This window comes from Ambystoma mexicanum, chromosome 1q (assembly GCF_040938575.1).
Source record: "Ambystoma mexicanum isolate Mex_15411 chromosome 1q, UKY_AmexF1_1, whole genome shotgun sequence".
Lineage (NCBI taxonomy): Eukaryota > Metazoa > Chordata > Amphibia > Caudata > Ambystomatidae > Ambystoma > Ambystoma mexicanum.
Window position 1 is genome coordinate 564,710,441 of NC_090922.1, and position 21,994 is coordinate 564,732,434.

General features: G+C 49.2%; 1 protein-coding gene across 1 annotated transcript in view; it reads right to left on the minus strand.

Moving 5' to 3' along the window:
* Positions 1–21,715, minus strand: part of LOC138531998 (C-X-C chemokine receptor type 3-2-like) — a 68,732-nt gene extending 47,017 nt beyond the window's left edge. Inside the window, exon 1 of the mRNA XM_069641029.1 lies at positions 21,354–21,715. Within this exon, the coding sequence (XP_069497130.1) occupies positions 21,354–21,404 (51 nt within the window). The 5' untranslated portion in view covers positions 21,405–21,715. The remainder of the gene's footprint in view (positions 1–21,353) is intronic.
* Between the last annotated feature and the right edge of the window lie 279 nt (positions 21,716–21,994).

Sequence of the window (21,994 nt, forward strand, 5' to 3'; positions counted from 1 at the left end):
AACCCAGACCATTAACCCCCCATATTCTTTCACCTGCAGAAACCTCACCCTACGAGTTCGACACACAGTGCGAAGAGGTTCGACCCCAGAAGCCCATCGGGTTCTGCACATCACCTTTCGAGTCACAGACACCTTCCTGCCAAGATCAGCGCCTCCGTGGGAATCAGGTGAGCGTTACAGAACGCGAAGCCCACCGCAAAACTCCTACCCAGGCGCAATGGAAACCTCAGACACTGATCACTTAGCCCAGTTGCTCGGGGAATTAAGAGCAGAAGTACATGCAGCTCGTCAGGAAACAAGCTCTCTAATAAGAGAACTGATAGTTTCCAAGGAGCGAACAGAGGACCTCGCTAGGCAATTGCTACAAACGCAGGCAGGACAGACACCCCTGCCCACTCCAGGAGGAAGCTATCCTTCTGCATCATCTGTAAATCCAGTGCAAATCAATCTACCTGGTAATGTGCCCTTGGCTCCGCCCGAACGTTTTTCTGGTGACCCAAAGAAATTTGCAGTGTTCCTCAACCAGTGCCGCTTACATTTCTTATGTCGACCAGCTGCATTCCCAACAGACCAGACCAAAGTGGCTTTCGTGCTTTCTTATCTCAGTGGCAGCACCGCAGATTGGTCGATCCCTTTAGTCACCCAGGATGATCCGGTTTTACATGATTTCCAGGCCTTCCAGTCCAGCATGGAGAAACTGTTTGCAAGACATGCACAAGGGCAGGCCTTGGACAATGAACTTCTTTCATTACGACAGGGTAATCAAGACCTCTTGACCTATATAGCCTCATTCAACAGACTCATAGTGGAAACTCAATGGCCCGAGGATAAGAGAATTACGCTTTTCTACAGAGGCCTGCGTGGAGAGCTCAAGGATGTGTTAGCTCAAGTTGTGAACCCTCCACAAGAATGTTCAGACTATATTGACTTAGTCGTCCAATTGGACCACAGATTACAGAACAGGAAGGCTGATCGTTCTAAATTTGATACCCGAGTGTTTTCTAAACCACAGACTTCTACTAAGGGAGCTGACACTGTGGAACCCATGCAAATAGGGGGGATGAAAGGTCCTTTAACCCAAAAGGAGCGGGAAAGAAGAAGACAGCTGCAATTATGCCTCTATTGCGGGAACTCGGGGCACTTTCTTCGAGACTGTGCAGTGAAACCAGCTAAGAAGGCTGTAGGAGCCGCAGATTCCAGTACCTCAAGTTCTGAGCAGGGAAACGACCTAGCCCGGCAAGTGTAGAGGTCCTCTTGCCGAGCGTTAAGATCTGTCCCGTGACCTCGCACTTCGTGGTGCCCATGGTCCTCATTAGTCCTGCACGTCCGGATCGTTTGCATGCAATTGAAGCTTACATCGACAGCGGAGCAATCAGCAATTATGTGGACCGTGAAATGGCATCAAGGATGAATCTACCCCTTGTCCCTAAGGCAGTAAAAGACGTCATTACTACAGTGGATGGCACGGAGATAGCCTCCGGACCAGTAACGCACGCCACCCAAGAAGTGACGCTAGTGAGCCAAGATGGACACCGGGAGAAAATCGTGTTCGATGTGATCAAGGCCCCTCAGTTCCAGATCATTCTGGGAATCCCTTGGTTAGAGAAGCACAATCCTCAGATAAACTGGCGAGCAAAGACGGTTCAGTTTCCAGGATGTTTTACCACTTGTTATCCTCGGCCTGAAGTTTCAGTGGCGGCAATCTCTTCTGAGGTTCCCACATTACCTCCCGACTACCAAGAATTCCAAGATGTCTTTCGGAAGGATCAAGCTAACACCCTGCCTCCTCATAGGTCTTACGACTGTCAAATAGACCTGATACCCGGAACAACTCCTCCTTGCAGTAGGATTTATGCCCTCACCGAGCCAGAGAATCTTCACCTCAGGCAATATCTCGACCAATACCTAGCTAACGGGTTTATCCGTCCTTCTAAATCTCCAGCTTCCTCGGCTTTGTTCTTGGTTCCGAAAAAGGAAGGAGACCTTAGAACTTGTATAGATTACCGCGCCCTGAATCAAATCACCGTTAAAAACAGATACCCATTACCTTTGATCCCTGAACTCCTGGACCAAGTCAAAGAAGCATGTATATATACAAAGTTGGATCTCAGAGGAGCCTACCACTTGGTACGAATAAAAGAAGGCGATGAGTGGAAGACGGCCTTTCGCACCAAGTATGGGCTATTCGAATATCAAGTGATGCCCTTTGGACTTTGTAACGCTCCTGCTGCTTTCCAGTATTTTATGAACGATGTCCTTAGAGAACTCATAGATGTGTGTGTTGTTGTCTACATTGATGACATCCTTGTCTATTCATCATCTGAAGAGGAACATCAGAGACACGTTAAAAAGGTTCTCGAGAGACTGCGTCAACATAACCTTTTTGCCAAGCTTGAAAAATGCGTTTTCAACGTAACTGAAGTTGAGTTCCTGGGATTCATATTGTCACCTAATGGGGTTCATATGGATTCAAAGAAGGTCGATGCAATCATCAAGTGGCCATCACCAACCTCGGTAAAAGGAGTTCAAAGCATGTTAGGCTTCGCTAACTTTTACCGCAAATTCATTCCTGAATTCTCTCGGATAGTCCAGCCCATCACCGCTCTGTTAAAGAAGAACAAACGTTTCGAATGGTCTACTGAAGCAGAACAAGCTTTTCAGGACTTAAAAGCTAAATTCATTTCTGCACCTGTTCTAAAACATCCTCGCCCAGAACTCCCCTACATCGTGGAAACGGATGCTTCTAGTCTTGCTATGGGGGCAGTGTTATCACAAAGAGATCCGGTCACACACCAATTACATCCAGTAGCCTTTTGGTCCCGCAAATTCTCGGCTTCCGAGATCAACTATTCAATTACAGACAAGGAACTTTTAGCTATCAGATCTGCCTTTAAAGCCTGGCGGCATTATCTTTTGGGAGCCAGACACACAGTCACCGTAATGACTGACCACCGCAATCTACAATATCTGAAGACGGCCAAAGCTTAGTCTTCCAGACAGCTGCGCTGGGCTCTGTTTCTGGCTGAGTTTGACTTTCTAATTACTTATCGACCCGGCAGTAAAAACGGAAAAGCAGATGCCCTCTCTCGGATGGGAGTAGATGAACATTTGACCAATCCGGAACCAATACCCATAATCCCAGAACAAAGGATTTTGGGGTTGGTCAGCGCTCAATCCTTTGAAGACATCAAGACTACAGTCAAGTCACTCCTAACTCCGGCCGATTTGCAGGACTGGCAATTAAAGGGAAAAGAATTCTCAGTGGATCAAGACCTACCATATTTCCAAAGGCGATTGTACTTGCCCTGTGAGAAAATACAAAAACAAGTAATCTCCGGTTATCACGACTCTCTAATGGAGGGTCACCCTGGCATTACCAAAACCATGGAAAAGATCAAGAGACATTTCTGGTGGCCATCATGGAAGAAGGATATTAGAGACTTTGTAATCTCCTGCGGTGTGTGTGCCCAGAATAAAAGTCAGAGGGAGAAACCATCCGGCCTTTTACACCCTCTGGATATTCCTCCCTGTCCATGGCATACCCTGTCCATGGATTTCATCACGGACTTACCTCCATGCTCAGGGTATAATACCATTTTAGTAGTCGTGGATCTATTCTCCAAGATGGCTCACTTCATTCCCCTGAAGGGCCTACCTTCGGCTTCGGTATTGGCCTGAGAATTCTTAGAAAACATTGTTCGGTTACACGGTTTTCCCTCGGTTTTAATCTCCGATAGGGGAAGTCAATTCATCTCCCACTTTTGGCGAAGTTGCTGTCGTCTAGCCCAAATTGATGTAAGACTTTCAACCAGTCACCATCCCCAAAGTGACGGACAAACCGAGAGGACAAATCAGACTCTAGAGCAATATCTGCGTTGCATGCTCCAACAAACTGAAAACCCTTGGAAGGATATTCTTTGGATCGTTGAATACACTTACAACAATTCGACTCATTCTGGAACCGGGAAGACTCCCTTCTTCCTATTATACGGACATCATCCTAGAACCTCTAATCTGGATCCTCCCCAAGAATTCGAAACACCTGCTGTGGATCATTTGCACTCTGAGATTACCCGTGCTTTTAAAGAAGCCACTGCCCATCTGCAAAGAGCTAAAGCTCAAGTCAAAAAGGGAGCAGATCGACACCGTAAAGAGGCCCCTCACTACGCAGTAGGAGATCAGGTCTGGTTATCCACTAAGCACCTGCCTCTAAAAGGACCCCGCACCTTCAACCCGAGATACCTTGGACCTTACCCCATCTCTACCATAGTTAATCCGGTGGCGGTCAAATTGGAATTACCTGCACATATGAAAATACATCCAGTATTCCATGTCTCCTTATTAAAACCAGTACAACCAGAAACCCGATTGACTGAACTCCCAGAACCTGTTTTGGTAGACGGAGAACTCGAATTTGAAGTAAAGAACATTCTAGACTCCAACATCTCCAAATCTAAGTTATATTATCTGGTTGATTGGAAAGGATACGGCCCCCAGGAAAGGTCTTGGGAACCCTCAGAATATGTCCACGCACCTCGCCTGGTCAAGAGATTCCATCTAAATCGCCCCGACAAGCCAAAACTCCCGGAGAAGACACGCTTAGGAGGGGCCTTGAGGGGGGGTACTGTCATGATCACTGCTTCCAAGGAGCCAGGACCAGCCCAACGTCCTTGGAAGCAGGCCCCTAACCCTAATCCTAGGCACCAGCCGGTCCCCACGGGAACCTTTTGGACCTTGTCCTGGCGCCGGTGGCACCAGGCTCATCAGAATCATCGGTCCCGGCACTGGAAGCGCCGGGCTCATAATATGTGTGCAGATGCTTGGGTGGACTTACCTGCAGCAGACCATGCTGCTTACTTACCAGCCTATTAGAAGTCCTCTGTGAACAGGAACTACTTTCTTACCTGGGTGGGGCAAGCTCCACTCCCTGGATTCAGCACTGGAAAGCTTCTGGAACTGGAACTCTTTTCTTACCTAGGCGGGTCCGTGTAGGAAGACGCCTCATCACTCTAAGGCTATTTAAACCACACCCGATAGACGAAACGTGCTTCGCGTTATTCTGCATCTGCAGCAGAACGCTCACCGAGTCTGTTCCAGCCTTTCTTCTTACGATCCTGAATCTGCAAGAAGCATACTCACCATTCCTGCGTCCTGAATCTGCAAGAAGCATACTCACCATTCCTGCATCCAGTCGAGAGCAGCACCTGCAGAGACAAGAAACAGCAGGTTAGCAAGGCAGCCTTAACTCGCAGTGCTACTCACCTGATCCATCGGCTGTGGTCATTTTCGGCACGCTGCACCTCCGCCTGCGAAGATAAAAGCATTGTCACTACTCACCGGCACTCCGTGAATTCTGGATTTCTTCACACTGCATCGCCGCCTGCGGAGATAAAAGCATTGTATCTACTTAAGGACATTCCGCGTACTCTGGCGCTGCAAACCAACTTCTGAAAAAACAAAAGAAGAGACATTAGAAAGGTATTTACTTACGCCCATCGCGCTCTTCGCAATAGAACACCTGCAATACTCCGGCGTCTCTTCGGCACGAACTACGCTGCAAGGGGAAAGACAGTTAGAGCGCTTGCATTTACTCACGCATTTCCAGGCGCTTCACTCCATCTTCCTCAAGAGTCCTGCAAGACAAAAGGGAGAAAAGCATTATACGAAGTCCTGTTCAATGTTAACGTGCCTTGCACCTAAAGACTATAAAGACTAAAAAGGTGTCTGGAAACTCACCGCTCGTGCAGTTAACGACGGTAATGGTCTTCTGAGTCCAAGAGGCCTATGTTTCAGCAGTGAAGGAACTGGCAACAGCGCCCTGCGCCCGACGCAGATGGAGAGCCCAGCATTCACCTATCTAAGGTGAGCACGTTGACCTGGGGGTTCTACGGAGAGGGAGAGAGAGGAATAGGGACAGTGAACAACCCAGACCATTAACCCCCCATATTCTTTCACCTGCAGAAACCTCACCCTACGAGTTCGACACACAGTGCGAAGAGGTTCGACCCCAGAAGCCCATCGGGTTCTGCACATCACCTTTCGAGTCACAGACACCTTCCTGCCAAGATCAGCGCCTCCGTGGGAATCAGGTGAGCGTTACAATAAACCCCTTTACATTCTTAGACAAGGGCAGGGCCTTATCCAACATACATTTTTAAAACAGGTATTTTTCTTATTTGCAAAAGTACATTTAAACATGGTGTGAGGCCTGCTGGCATGTTTCTTTCAAAAGGTTCCATTTGAATTTCCCACATTGTTCTACAGTCATAGTCAGTTTCTTTTATACAGCAATTTGTTTAAAACACAGATCCACTGAAATTGACATAGGCCCAGAGAGCCAGGGTCTCATTGAAGCATTGATTTTTGACATTTTGTAACCCAAAAGTAAAGCGTTTTCCTTGCAACTGAAAGTAAAGCTTTTGTTGATTTCCCAGACTTGGTCTGACACAGCCTGCCATTCAGGAATAATGTTCTTTTCTGCTAGGGCACACTCTGAAGGTGGATGGGCATGGCAGGGTCTCACTGATGAAAGTAGTGTGATGAGGAACAGAGGAAAAGAGCATCAGAGCGGCATCATTTTCAATGTAAAATATTTCCCTTTTTCAATGGGAAACTTTGGGCTTGCAGCAAAGATTTTTCACTCTGCTTCTTTAGTACACACAAGAACACACCCTGGCGGCCTTTCTCGGGATGCTCCCTACACCATGTTGCCCAATGGCACTTGGCAAAACAGTGCAGCCATCCTTTTGTAGCTGCAAAATGCAGTTTTGATGCGAGGCAGTGGTGCTCAAAGGAGCCAGCGCAGCCATTTTGCTGTTTCTGCTGAAGTGCAGCTTGATTATGGATGGAAGTACTGCTGAGTGGGTAAATATATCTCACAGATCATACAGAATAATTTTGAGTCCAAATAACTGAAACAACAAAGTAAGATGGCAAAGTACTGTTTTATTAACAATTATCTAAAACAGGGAGTTTACAACAAACATCAACGGACGTACGCTCAGTCTCCCATCAATCTTTACATGAAACATAATCTTTATACCAGAAATACATCAGAGGTGACGCAGTACTATGTGGCAATAATGAAAAACCTATGAAGGGTAAGGATTGGCTAAGGGGAACATCTAACTATACTTTCTATAAGAACTAGTATTGTGATTGGCTCTCCACTATCAGGTGGACAACATATGCTTGCCTCTAAAACATGTCATCTTCAGAAACATTAGATACATAGTTTCTCATTGGTCTTCTAACTATAAGGTCCTTCATTATATGGACTGCTATAATTGTTTGGCACACTTGTGCCATGTCTGGAACATTTGGTTCACTTAGCAGCACATAAGCCCAGACCCAGTTGCAAGGTGATGGGGCATGACACTACCTCCCCACCCAATTAGCCCAGCATCTCTCATCGCCCATGCCTTCTGCCATGAATATTGTCTTTGTACTTGGCCTTGCAAAGTATCCTTGCCTTTGAGAATGCACAGGAGTGAAAGCACTCACTATTGTGTCTGGGACTCCAAGTTCAAACTCCATTTTCATCCTTGGCTCACATGATAGGAGACCACAATTTGGTCCATTTTGCAGGTTTCAAGTGCAATAAATGAATTAAGCGTGGCACTCTTGATGTTCTTTCTTTGCACCTTGACCAGGGAAGATTCATCCTCTGCATGTTCGCTCATTTCCAGAATAGATAGCTGACCTTGGCTGCTTCAGTCTTGACTCCAGGCCAGGCAACCTCGCCATGCAGCTCCACGGTTCTGTTTATTCTTGCTGCTATACAGTTTTCCCTTCTAGCTTCATGGGTCCTGGCTTACTAAATTCATGATACCGATGTCCAGCTTCTATATAATGGTGGCTTTGCCTGTGTTCTATTCACTACGTATAGCCAGCTTCTACGATGACTTGGTCTACCTTGCGTTTCAGCATCTGTACATTTATTGAACGGTTGATTTTCTGAAGCACTTTCTGCACATGTAATCTTTTTTTTCATATTTAAAAGCTCACTTGATTCTTTACTTCGTCATTAGTTTCTTTATGATCTATACATCCTCTTCAGCCAGTATCTTGGGACGTCATACATACTTGTTGTAATGTCACTAGCTTCTCTTCTTTGCTCTTTCACCTATTCCTTCAGGGAGTTCCTCCCTTAGGTTGTTATCACTTTGGGGATACATTTGGTAGGTTTGTCTCAACGGGTATCTTCTTTTGAACACACGCTGCAGTATTGGCACATCGACTGGTGTCAAACACGGTACAGTCTCATGTATCCAACATATGGGAGGAAGGGGGGCAGGAACTCCTGCAGATGTATACAGCTGCTCCTCTACAAGATGGAACCGGGAAAGTCCTCAGGGCGCGCCTGCCCTGACTCACAAAGCAATTCCCCTCTACTTTTCCATACGCCACACAATGCTGCTGGAGACAGATCCACTGAGCGCCTGCACCGTGCAAACCGGGACAATCATTTTCCAGCGATTCCTCCAGTCCTTTATTACAGTTGGATCATGAGACGTCAGCATGCTCGATGTTCTTTCTTTGAAGGACCCCAACAGGGCACTCGATGATGTCATCATTGTGGTTCGATGCTTACGGCAGATGGAGCTCTGCTCTGCTTCATTCATCTGGCAGCATCAGGACCAGAACAGCCCAGAGCAGGACCAATTTGCCAGCAGCAGCACTCTCCTGGACATTGCTCTGCAGCTGCAGGTGAGAAACAGCTCCCACCTGCATCGGCAAGCCACTGCCTTCTTCAACCTCCAGGCACAGGAGGAGCGCTGTTAAGGTAGCTCGCTCAAACCAGATTGCTCGCCAAATCCCGAGTGCTTCACACAGTTACCTGACAACCTGCAGAAAAGAATACACGAACAACTTCAAACACAGCCAGCTCTGCAGCTGTTAGTGGCTGATTCACAAAGCTGCGGGACAGCAGGCACACAAGCTGACAGTGCCTCTGTCAGTCAGGAGCAGGAGAGCACACACTCTTTACTCTAGCCCAGGGTGGTGGGACTCTCTTCTGGTGGGCGGTATTCTGGTGCTGTCATCTACTCCCCCCACAGTAGTCCAGGCTCTTGAACACTCGTCACCATATGTTATGTCTGGTCCTAGGGGTGTACCCCAATGTACTTGCAAGGAATGCAGACAGGAATCAAGAAGGAGGCCACTCTGTTCCGGTGTCGGTTGTGATGGTTTATTCTCCTCAGGTACAGACTAGGACATAACCTTATAAGAGATGGAGATACAGGAATACAGGAGATATACCAGTAGATACCAGTGCCCAACACCCAGGCTGCGTACTGCTCAGCTTCTCCCAGTTACTATCACCACTAGAATCCTCACTCACAAGATGCACTGTAACATTCCTGAAGTGACATCAGCATTGCATCACTGCTAACTCTCTAGCCACTACAGTGGCCTGTCCTACCTTGTGCTCTGCAGTGCCATTGTCAGTCTCAATGATTGTTCCGCAGCATTCCACAGTCATTCTGGTAAGCATAGATCAACCCTGTCTCTACCTCACATGCATACACTGGAAGGTCTCTGTCATTCCCCATCTATCATGCCGTGTTATTCGGCTGTGACGGCAGCATTTACTCTCGCCTGCTCATTATCATGGTCCCACGTAGCATAACACATTTCTGAAGAGGCAGTGCGTGGATGCTAACAGGACTCCCTCTTCTTACTTGATCTTGGTCCATCTGGGAGACTCTTACTTATATTCTTTCCATATCCTGTGTTACACCGCGATCCATGGTAGAACCTCTTTGTGAATTAGATGTTTTGGATAGCCGACTAGTGCATAGGTTACCTGTGGGACCATGATCCCAGACTATTTCTGTCGCACCCCAGCATTAGCGTAATGGAGGATCAAAGAGGCCTCTTAGAAATCCCCCATGTACCACCTGCGAGTACCACTTGAAAAAGTAGTTGGTCATCTTCTCTCACCAAAGCCCCTCTGAACCTTCACAGAGACTCTCTAATGTGACTTTTTGACATCAGTTGAAATATGACTCATACTTTGAGAGTGCTCTCTCTTATGTCGCTACATCTCATTGATAGGTCTACCCCCCTCTCGATAGCTTCCAAGCACAGAGTCCTTGTGGAATGTGCTTTGCTATATGAGATATCACTGGATAGCACACCCACATTATCTCTCATCTTTCATGTACTTGCTAAAGTCACTTTGTGGCAGTTTGGGGCCTAGGGATGTTACTAGAAGGGCTTTGCCCTCTGTGATTTCTTGGGCATGGTTTCTACATGCCAAGGCTCCCCATGACACTGTGGAAGGGTCACATTTCTAATTACCACTGCTGACCCATAGACAGTCTTTGTGTCCTTAAGCACGTTACACAAAAGCACTATCCCATGTCTCGGTCAAGTATACAATCCTTGTTGTAACCATGACAAACAAGGACACCAAAAAGAAAAAAAGGTTTTTTGCTCACTTTTCAGGAATTTTCAAACACCTTTCAGACATGCAATACCTGCCAAATGCTATTATTGAAAGGATTTCCAGGTGTGCAAGCTCCCAGATCCACAATTTCTCTAGCATGTACATCCATCTTGGGGCACATTCACTTCTGTTTCATGCCCATTCTCTCCACTTTAGCTGGCAGGCTAGCTGAGGGTATCCTTAGTGCTGATCTTTGTGTGCACTGGAGTTCTGCTTTGTTGGCTTGGGTCCTGAAAGCTTCACTCCCTGCTCCTTAGCTCAGTGAGCTGGGCTAACCGTGGCATAAAGAGCCGTACAGATTGTGGCATAGCCTCATGGTAACAGTCAAAGCATAGTAACATAACATGAAAGAAGGGTGCTAGTATATCACTGTATTCTAGTGCCCTGGCATGAGTGGTGCATATAACAGGGGCAATATGTCCTTACTTGTGGAGCTTCCTCTTTCATATACAATGCAAGTTGCCTAACTGTGCAGGCATGATCAACCCAAGTGCAATTGCATTCCTCTGAGTAGATCTGGAATGTGTAAAAAGTAAGACTTGAGTACAGACTGACACAGGAAGACCATGTTTATGCATGTCATTTGCATATGATGGCAAAATATGCATGAGTTGTGCATGTAAATATAGCCAAGCCCTCAACTCTAGACAGTTGCCCTTGGGGTTTATAATTTACACTATCTCTGTTTCCTTCTATAGTGCCGCGCCCCATAGTAAATGCCTGATTCCCATGAGAAATGTGGTACAGCTATAACATGGTCTATATAGCAAACCACTTCACACCTCCACACTCAAAACTTTGGCTTCTACAACGTCTCTTCGCAGTCATCTCTGCTAATTATTGAACAGTTGCTTTAATTGCGATGTACTGTTTGCATGCAAACCAATGCTCCTTTTCTGATGTCTGTTCAGACTACGGTCCGTCGAAGGGCCATTCAACCTACAGTGCTTCAACGTCATAACATATGGCAGGAGGCGCCATACAAATATCAAGTAAAATGCCATAACATGCAGGGATCGATCGAGTTCTGAATCCGGCTTTTGATTGTGTACCAGTTAGACTGTTTCGGAGCAAGAAGTGGCATATTTGCCAACTGGTACACTGCCATCAGGTCTCCTGCGTACACCCCTGGCATAATCGAGCTGAGGGGCCTGAGAGAGATGAGGGGCCTCAGAGAGCAGAGGGGCCTGAGAGAGACGAGGGGCCTCAGAGAGCAGAGGGGCCTGAGAGAGATGAGAGACCTGAGAGAGCAGAGGGGCCTGAGAGAGATGGGAGACCTGAGGGAGCAGAGGGGCCTGAGAGAGCAGAGGGGCCTCAGAGAGCAGAGGGGCCTGAGAGAAAAGAGGGGCCTCAGAGAGCAGAGGGGTTTAAGAGAGCAGAGGGGCCTGAGAGAGCAGAGGGGCCTGAGAGAGAAGAGGGGCCTGAGAGAGCAGAGGGGCCTGAGAGAGATGAGAGACCTGAGAGAGCAGAGGGGCCTGAGAGAGCAGAGGGGCCTCAGAGAGCAGAGGGGCCTGAGAGAGATGAGGGGCCTCAGAGAGCAGAGGGGCCTGAGAGAGATGAGAGACCTGAGAGAGCAGAGGGGCCTTAGAGAGCAGAGGGGCCTGAGAGAGCAGAGGGGCCTGAGAGAGAAGAGGGGCCTGAGAAGGCAGAGGGGCCTGAGAGAGCAGAGGGGTTTAAGAGAGCAGAGGGGCCTGAGAGAGCTGAGGGGCCTGAGAGAGATGAGAGACCTGAGAGAGCAGAGGGGCCTGAGAGAGCAGAGGGGCCTGAGAGAGCAGAGGGGCCTGAGAGAGCAGAGGGGCCTGAGAGAGCAGAGGGGCCTGAGAGAGCAGAGGGGCCTCAGAGAGCAGAGGGGCCTGAGAGAAAAGAGGGGCCTCAGAGAACAGAGGGGCCTGAGAGAGCAGAGGGGCCTGAGAGAGCAGAGGGGCCTGAGAGAGATGAGGGGCCTCAGAGAGCAGAGGGGCCTGAGAGAGATGAGAGACCTGAGAGAGCAGAGGGGCCTGAGAGAGATGAGAGACCTGAGAGAGCAGAGGGGCCTGAGAGAGCAGAGGGGCCTGAGAGAGCAGAGGGGCCTGAGAGAGCAGAGGGGCCTGAGAGAGATGAGAGACCTGAGAGAGCAGAGGGGCCTTAGAGAGCAGAGGGGCCTGAGAGAGCAGAGGGGCCTGAGAGAGAAGAGGGGCCTGAGAAGGCAGAGGGGCCTGAGAGAGCAGAGGGGTTTAAGAGAGCAGAGGGGCCTGAGAGAGCTGAGGGGCCTGAGAGAGATGAGAGACCTGAGAGAGCAGAGGGGCCTCAGAGAGCAGAGGGGCCTCAGAGAGCAGAGGGGCCTGAGAGAGCAGAGGGGCCTCAGAGAGCAGAGGGGCCTGAGAGAGCAGAGGGGCCTGAGAGAAAAGAGGGGCCTCAGAGAACAGAGGGGCCTGAGAGAGCAGAGGGGCCTGAGAGAGCAGAGGGGCCTGAGAGAGCAAAGGGGTTTAAGAGAGCAGAGGGGTGTGAGAGAGCAGAGGGGCCTGAGAGAGCAGAGGGGCCTGAGAGAACAGAGGGGCCTCAGAGAGCAGAGGGGCCTGAGAGAGCAGAGGGGCCTGAGAGAGCAGAGGGGCCTGAGAGAGCAGAGGGGTTTAAGAGAGCAGAGGGGCCTGAGAGAGCAGAGGGGTTTAAGAGAGAAGAGGGGCCTGAGAGAGCAGAGCGACCTGAGAGAGCAGAGGGGCCTGAGAAGGCAGAGGGGCCTGAGAGAGCAGAGGGGCCTGAGAGAGATGAGAGACCTGAGAGAGCAGAGGGGCCTGGGAGAGAGGAGAGACTTGAGAGAGCAGAGGGGCCTGAGAGAGAAGAGGGGCCTCAGAGAGCAGAGGGGCCTGAGAGAGCAGAGGGGCCTGAGAGAGCAGAGGGGCCTGAGAGAGAAGAGGGGCCTCAGAGAGCAGATGGGCCTGAGAGGGATGAGAGACCTGAGAGAGCAGAGGGGCCTGAGAGAGAAGAGGGGCCTCAGAGAGCAGAGAGACCTGAGAGAGCAGAGGGGCCTGAGAGAGAAGAGCGGCCTCAGAGAGCAGAGGGGCCTGAGAGAGATGAGAGACCTGAGAGAGCAGAGGGGCCTGAGAGAGAAGAGGGGCCTCAGAGAGCAGAGGGGCCTGAGAGAGCAGAGCGACCTGAGAGAGCAGAGGGGCTTGAGAGAGCAGAGGGGCCTTAGAAGGCAGAGGGGCCTGAGAAGGCAGAGGGGCCTGAGAGAGCAGGGGGGTTTAAGAGAGCAGAGGGGTGTTAGAGAGCAGAGGGGCCTGAGAGAGCAAAGGGGTTTAAGAGAGCAGAGGGGCCTGAGAGAGCAGAGGGGTTTGAGAGAGAAGAGGGGCCTGAGAGAGCAGAGCGACCTGAGAGAGCAGAGGGGCCTGAGAGAGCAGAGGGGCCTGAGAAGGCAGAGGGGCCTGAGAGAGCAGAGGGGTTTAAGAGAGCAGAGGGGCCTGAGAAGGCAGAGGGGCCTGAGAGAGCAGAGGGGTTTAAGAGAGCAGAGGGCCGTGAGAGAGCAGAGGGGCCTGAGAGAGCAAAGCGACCTGAGAGAGCAGAGGGGCCTGAGAGAGCAGAGGGGCCTGAGAAGGCAGAGGGGCCTGGGAGAGCAGAGGGGTTAAAGAGAGCAGAGGGGTGTGAGAGAGCAGAGGGGCCTGAGAGAGTAGAGGGGCCTGAGAGAACAGAGGGTTTTAAGAGAGGAGGGGCGTGAGAGAGCAGGGGCGCCTGAGAGAGCAGAGGGGCCTGAGAGAGCAGAGGGGTTTAAGAGAGCAGAGGGGCCTGAGAGAGCAGAGGGGTTTAAGAGAGAAGAGGGGCCTGAGAGAGCAGAGGGGCCTGAGAGAGCAGAGGGGTTTAAGAGAGCAGAGGGCCGTGAGAGAGCAGAGGGGCTTGAGAGGGCAGAGGGGCCTGAGAGAGCAGAGGGGCCTGAGAAGGCAGAGGGGCCTGAGAGAGCAGAGGGGTTTAAGAGAGAAGAGGGGCCTGAGAGAGCAGAGCGACCTGAGAGAGCAGAGGGGCCTGAGAGAGCAGAGGGGCCTGAGAAGGCAGAGGGGCCTGAGAGAGCAGAGGGGTTTAAGAGAGCAGAGGGGCCTGAGAAAGCATAGCGACCTGAGAGAGCAGAGGGGCCTGAGAGAGCAGAGGGGCCTGAGAGAGCAGAGGGGCCTGAGAAGGCAGAGGGGCCTGGGAGAGCAGAGGGGTTTAAGAGAGCAGAGGGGTGTGAGAGAGCAGAGGGGCCTGAGAGAGTAGAGGGGCCTGAGAGAACAGAGGGGTTTAAGAGAGGAGGGGCGTGAGAGAGCAGGGGCGCCTGAGGGAGTTGAGGGCCTGAGGGAGCAAAAGAGCCAGCAGAGAGAGAGTCCAACACCAAGACGCGAGCAGAGGAGCCCGAGAGAGCAGAGGGCATGAGAGAATGGAATGGCTGGAGAGAGCAGAGAGAACAGACAACAGAGGGGTCCGAGACAGCTAAGAGCTAGGAGGGAGCAGAGGGGCCTGAGAGCAGAAGGGACAGTAAGCAGAGATGCCTCAGAGCACAGAAGGGATTGCAAAAGCTCAAAGGCCTGAGAGTTCGGGGGCGTGAGTGAGCTGAGAGTCCAGAGAATGTGGGGGCATGAGAGAGCTGAGAGTCCAGAGAGAGCGGGGGCATGAGAGGGCTGAGAGTCCAGGGAGAGCAGAGGAGCTGGCGGAGAGAGTGCAATCGCAGGAGGTAAGCATGAGGAAACTGCAGGAGGATGGATGGTGGGGCCTGAGAGAGCAGAGGAACCTTAGAAGGTAGAGGGGCCAGAGAGAATGGAATGGCCTGAGAGCGCCGAGAGGACTGAGAGAGTGGAGGAGCTCGAGACACCTAAGAGGCCTGATGGAGCCGAGTGTCACGACTGAGCTTACAGGCCAACGAGAGCATAAGAGGTGGTGGAGAGATTGCAATGGCCAGAGGAGAGGATGAGGAACTCATAGGAGCGAGATGAAGCCGAAGAGTGCAGATGGGCCTGAGAGAGCAGAGGAGCCTGGGAGTGTGAGGGGACTGAGAGTGTGGAGGGGCCTGAGCAAGCTGAGGGGCCTGAGAGTGTAGAGGGGCCTGATCAGAGAGTCATGAGAGGGCTGAGAGAGCAGAGGGGTGTGAGAGAGCAGAGGCGCCTGAGGGAGCAGAGGGGCCTGAGGGAGCAGAGGCGCCTGAGAGAGCAGAGGCGCCTGAGAGAGCTCAGAGGCCTGAGACATCTGAGAGATGTGATGAGAAACAAACTGCAAACCTAAGCATTATCCAAGTGTGGGGGGGGGGGTCTTGCAGGGGGAATCCAAATCAAGGGCAAGGTGTTTGTGCTGACTGAAAAAGCAAGCAGGGAGCTATGTCCTTAAAGACTTTGTGAGCTGGGCACCATAGGTACAACTAGTGAGTGGAGTGCTATAAGCTGGGCACTTTATCACTGGAATTGAGGTGGGCAGCATATGGGAGTTTACAAGAAATGTGCTTAGTGCTATGTCCCTCAGACTTTGGCTAAAGTGGCAAGGAGTCTGTTTGGTGTTATATTTCAGGGTTCTACGCTGAAATGCCGGGAAAAAACATGGACCAAACAACTATTTTCTTTTGGTCGAATTTCGAAAATGTTTTTACGGTGCTTATGTGCACTTATTTCCTTTTTTTAATGCGAGGGGGGACCCCCCTGCCCACCCAACATACCCTGCCTTTTTTGTATACCTTAACCCAACCCCACATCTATTTTTATGTTTAAAAAGGTGCACAAGAATCGAAAGATTCGACCAAAAGAATTCGCCATTTTCGACCTCGTTGTTTTGGTATGTTTTTTTGGGGGGGACTACAGACTTTCTTTGGGTGTTAGGAAGCAAGCTGGGCCTAAAACCTTGTGAGTGGGAGACAGAAAGTACAGGTAGGAGCAGAGGGAATCCAGTATTCCTGCTGGAGAGAAGCCCCTAAGCCACTAAACCACTTCTGTAGGAAGATCCCCTGGGTACTTTGTACACAAATCCCAAGAACTTAGAGGTGGTTATCCCATTAACCATCCTGAAAACAATACAATCCTTTTTCAAACATATTGTGTGCACTTTCGGTCCAATGCACCATGCATACTTTGAGCGCCAGCCTTGTGTTGCTTGCCACCTGATGTCGCCACCCCATAATGCTTGACATGAAGCTGCCCAAAATCACCCCCCCCCCGAATCCCTCTTCCTACCATTAACCATGGAGCTCCGCCTCTCTTAATAGGCCCTCTCGCTCACAACAGCGTCACGCTTGCAGGCTGGCACACTAATTCCACTACCTCTTTCCACTGCCCTTACCTTACTAACAGAGGTAGCAAAGTTGGCCACAGGATTAACAAGACCTCCTCATCCGCCCCTATTCTCAGAAGACATTGGTGTTCAACCTGTTGCATCAATCTCTCTATCATTCTCATGTGCCCCGCTCCATCAAGCAGGCCTACCCGAATGTGTACTCCGAAATCACTTTTGCACACTTTCCCCCACGCCCTTATCCCCTAAGCTCCCCAGCCATTCAAACAAATTAAGAAAATCATGCATCAAGATCTTTGGCATAAAACCCGGGTTCCCGACCACATTGCCTCCTACACTGGAAAAGTGCTTGCTTTATCCTCTGCCCTAGACCCTCCCAAGTCTTTCCACTATGCCGACCTATCACAGTTCTATGCTCCCTTCCCCGTAAACTGTCCAGAGCCCACCGGTCGATGCGCGCCTCAGTCGCCCAGTGTTTCCTTCCCTTTACTCTCAAGTGATGATTGTGTCTCATTCCTCTCCTTATAGATTTTCAAAATATGAGACACCTGCTCTCTCTCCCCCTCCTGCCTCGTTCTGTACATCACCTGCCACTTAAACCCTCTTATCCTGGCATTCCCTCCTACCATACACACTGAAACAGCACACACTCGCCTGTTTGCCGACACTTCCTGTTCTCCTGCGGACCGTTGCACACCCCAGACTTTAAGAGAACCTCACCCATTTAACCTATTTCTAGAACCAGGAGACATTCCAGCTTGTATAGAGGAAGTCGCTGGTTAACCAGTTCGGAAGAAACCAACAGCTGACTCCACCCACTCTGCAAACCACCCATCTGTCTCCCGTCTTGCCCATTATGCCAAGGTTCCTCGAGCATGTCCCCTTCAACCCTATTACCACTTAGGAGTCCAGCCTCTACGTGCAGGACTGAACCCGTGTTGCTCCATGTTTCCTTGCTTTCAAGACAAGTGTGTTGCCCCGTAGATATTCTCCCGGCCCCTTAGCGTGATGTGAATGCACTGTATCACCAGCCTCCAATCCAGATTCTGTCGGAAATACTCTACTGAATTGGCACTCACATCTCAAACGTACTCACAACCCTCACTTCTTGCCTTCTGCTGCCTTTGATATTCTAGATCAGCCTTCTGTCCTCCTGGCCATGTCAATCCCTGGCTTCCATGCTCTGGAGGATAGAGAAAGAGCCATCTCCCAGACAAAAGCACCTGTTCACCCACCCCCTTCCGCTGTGTTCCCTCGAGGATCTGTCCTTGGCCCCATCCACACCTCCTCTGCTAGCAATTTGATCTCCTTCGGTTTCTCTTAGCATCTTTTTCTGACACCTCCAAGATCTTTTTCTCATTTCCCTCGTTCCACCTTGAGCTATCCTCCATCACCAAGTGTCTCTGTGCCATCCTCACTGGGCAGCACTACGCTGTCTGGTGCTCAACTCCTCTTCCTCATTCTCTTCAACCTCACACATATCCTGCCTTTTCTTATTTCTTTTACCACTGATCGTGAAACCTCATCCCACAAGACCCATAAACCAGGGTGCTCTTTGACAGCAATCTCAAACCTCAACACTTCATTGCATCTTTGGCATTCCTGCTACCCTGAAACTGATGAGAATCCATAGAAATTGTTTGACATCTCACCTGTTACTGAAATGAGACTCTGAACACCACCCTAGCCCTCAGCAGAGTGGAGTACTCCTCCATCCTTCTCCTGAGACACCAGCTTTATTTAGTTGCTCTGCTTGACAAATTATTGAACTTTGCCTCCCACCCTATCTGCAAACATCCATGATCCCCGCCCTCCTCTGCCTATGCTGCCCTACAGAATGGGTCAGTGTGCTAAATCACGCTCTTGGCAATTACCTACTCCTGGTCTTTAAACGTATTCAAGGGCAAACCCTCCCCTCTTGTGTCTCTCTCTGTCTCCTGCTATTCCCCACCCACTCTGTCAAATCCCAAAACCTCCTTCCACCACCAGGTTCATCTACCACCTATTACTTCATTGCTTCACTAAAGTAACACTCGGAGCAATAGGACTTTCCTACCGATTGTATGGTCTTTTGTACAATGTTTCAGTTTGAAGAACAACAATTCTCCACAAATAAATAAAATGCAAAATAAAACACACAATTGCAAAGCAGAGATAACTTCAGAAGGAACCCCACTCCCCGGCAAGAGGGTCCTTAGTCAGGGTTGATTTTGTTTTCATTCTTATCTGACATCTGCTTCATTCACACTCTGGCTGTCATATGGGTAACTGCTCAGTTCTTGTAACATCTCACGAAGCACCCCCCCTGCCCCCATAGCTATCTTGAACATTCTATACTCTCCACTTCCATGCATGCTGCAAGCCCTTGCTGACAAACGCCTGACAGCTAATGCTTTTGTTTAGCCTACCACACATGAACAAAATTGACATGTTGTCAAACACCCCCCTTCCCCTATCATATAACCATAAGGGCTCCCACAAGTAAACACCCCCCTTGAGGTCAGGTGAGCCAATACAGTTAGTACCCCCTCGGGTGATCGGTAATTCGTGCTAGTTAGATTCTGTGGAATGATATACTTTCTTCAACAAATGCCTGAGCTATATCAACCCTGAATGATTTCTTGGAATCCGGGCACCTACTGGTTTAATTTATAATCTCATATGTTAAGACACCACTTAACAAATCCTCTTCAGCGGTACCACATGCTAACCACTAAGAGGTTATCTCTAATGGCATGCAAATTCCTTTATAGAGTGCCAGGCTAAATGCATGCCCATCACATTGAGCCCTCATGTTCAAAGGTTATATCAGGGATCTGCGAACTTTGGCTCTCCAGATGTTTTGAACAAGTCCCATTAGCCATAGCCAGCACAGTCAATGGCAAGGCTGTGAGTAAGAACTGCTCCTACTACCTCAGGCTATTAAAAGCGATTAAACCCTACCTTAGCGAGGAGAACTGCACTACTATAGCCAGAGCAATTATACTCTCGCGTCTGGACTATGGGAACGCACTAATGCTGGGGGCAAACAAACACACCATTGCAAAATATCAGCATATCCAAAACAATGCTGTCAGAATCATCAAGCAGAAATTTAAGGCAGACCATATTAGCAACGCTGGAAGGGAGCTGCACTGGCTGAAGGTGGAGGACAAGGTACAGTTCAAAGCTATGACACTGGTCCACAAAGGTCTCCACGGGAAAGCACCTGCATATCTCAAATCTCAAATCACTCGATATGTGCCAGGTCGCACATTAAGATCTGAAACATTGGGCCAAATTGCAGTGGCTCCTCATAACAGATCAAATGGATTGGGCAAATCCTCTCCTACGCCTGCAGCAGCCAAATGGAACCATTTAACTTTAAACTTGAGATTAGAATTCAACCTTTCCAGTTTCAGAAAAAAAACTGAAAACACACCTCTTTAAGTACATTCTTGCTTTGACCTGTATTATGTTACTTTCTGTCACTCTGGCTATGCCAGTTGTCTGGTCCCCATGTTTATTCTTAGGTTAGTGTCGTTTTTTTGTCGCGCCCTGATGCCTGTGGGCAGTCGGCGCAGTACATATAAATAAATAAATAAATAAATAAAGGGATCATTTGAATCGTCCATACCATCTGAGCATCTGCAGGTTGCAGACCCCTGGGTGATATGGACAAACTAATCATAGCTTTCTGCTAATAGTTATAAAAAGTACCTCTTATGATAATAATAATAATAATAATAATAGTTAAAGTTTGTACAGAGGCTGCTAGCAGTCTTGCAAACTCACAGCACTGCTGATAACAAGTGCTGGCAATGCCTGCCTCCAGTGTACCCCATCTATTGAACTTATAGCCCTATTGAAAACGTTCTGTTAATTATTTGAGTGTGTACCGATCCGAGCAGTTTATTCATTTCGTGAATGTTACCAGAGTATATATATTTTAGCCCTTCATTAAGCTTTTCAACTGAGTATCAGAGAGTGTGCTTTTCAAAGCTCTGCATTTAATCATGTGAGAGTATCAGAGTTTGTACCTACCGTAAATCTTTATCTAATCTCTCAATTGAGTATGTAAGCTTTTGAATATCATTGTCAATATTGTGATTGATCGCATGAGTATGTGCTCACCATTGTCCATTAGGGAACCTCACCTAATTGCCTGAGTGTTTGTGTTCACTGTAACTACTAGGCTGTTTTCTCCCTTGATAAACCAGAGTGTGGCCCCTGTACCTCTGTAACTGGTCTCTCCTTCGACCCTACTTTAAAGACTCTATATGCCCACTTATGCAAGGAGATTCCATCTCTCTGATGTAACCACTTGCGCTCAAGATCTGCTAGAGACTGAACCAATACAATATGTGGCCCCAACATGCATTGATCATTATTTCTTGAATTATGTGGGGCTGGCTTTCCGTTATTCTATTGCGCGCTTCTGATAGCTGAGTGAAAGTTTACTTTTTGCACATGCGCATTTAAGCTCAGTCAGTCCCTCCATGAATGTGCCCCCTGGAGAAGTTGGGCACCTTTTGTAATCACTGGTCAGTGCTCACGCTCCTCTATATAAACAACTGAGAATGTGCCCAAAGCGAATGTTTGGGTGATCTTTATATTGGTTTCAATACAAGTGATCCCTGGTGTCAGACTTGATCAGCAGGTTTGGGTTACTCACTCACAATCATCGAGATAGAATAGCAACACTTACATCAGAGCCATAGTAATCGGCATCCTCGTAGCTGCTCCCAAGCTCATCCATCTCCGGTGATCTGGTCGAGTCGATTGATGCCTGCCCTCTGTGGACTGAACTGAGTGCTCACTGGGAGACCCTCCGATGGTCTCTGGTGGCTCACGCTCTGCTCTTGGCCATCATTGCATTTAAACTATGCAATGCGATCGGCAACCGGAGGATCTTTTCCGAAACAATAGGTCAATCTCTACACCTAGTAGATGAGTGTTTCTTCTTGGGATCCGGTTCTCCCCTGAGTGGTTCTCTGTGTCTTTCGTAGGTGTGCAACCCGCCCCTCATGGATCAGTCTCCTCTGGTAGCCCAGCGTTGTCCTCCGTGGTTGTGCCTCCCTCCTGTGTGGTCCAAGCACTGTTTCGTGATCAGATTCTTTCCTTTCTGTCCCTGGAGAACCTCCCCCATGTGAGAAGTCTGCACCTCTGAAAGAGGAACTCGGCAGACCACAGCTGGCGACATACACTGACCACTAAGGTCTGAGGACATCGGAAAATGAGGAAGGGATGGTAAGCAAAAGTTGCCTTCCTTCGCGTATTTGAGCATGTTATCTCCATGATGATTTAAAAAAGAACAGAATAGGAATTGACTTAATTATCAGAGAGCAT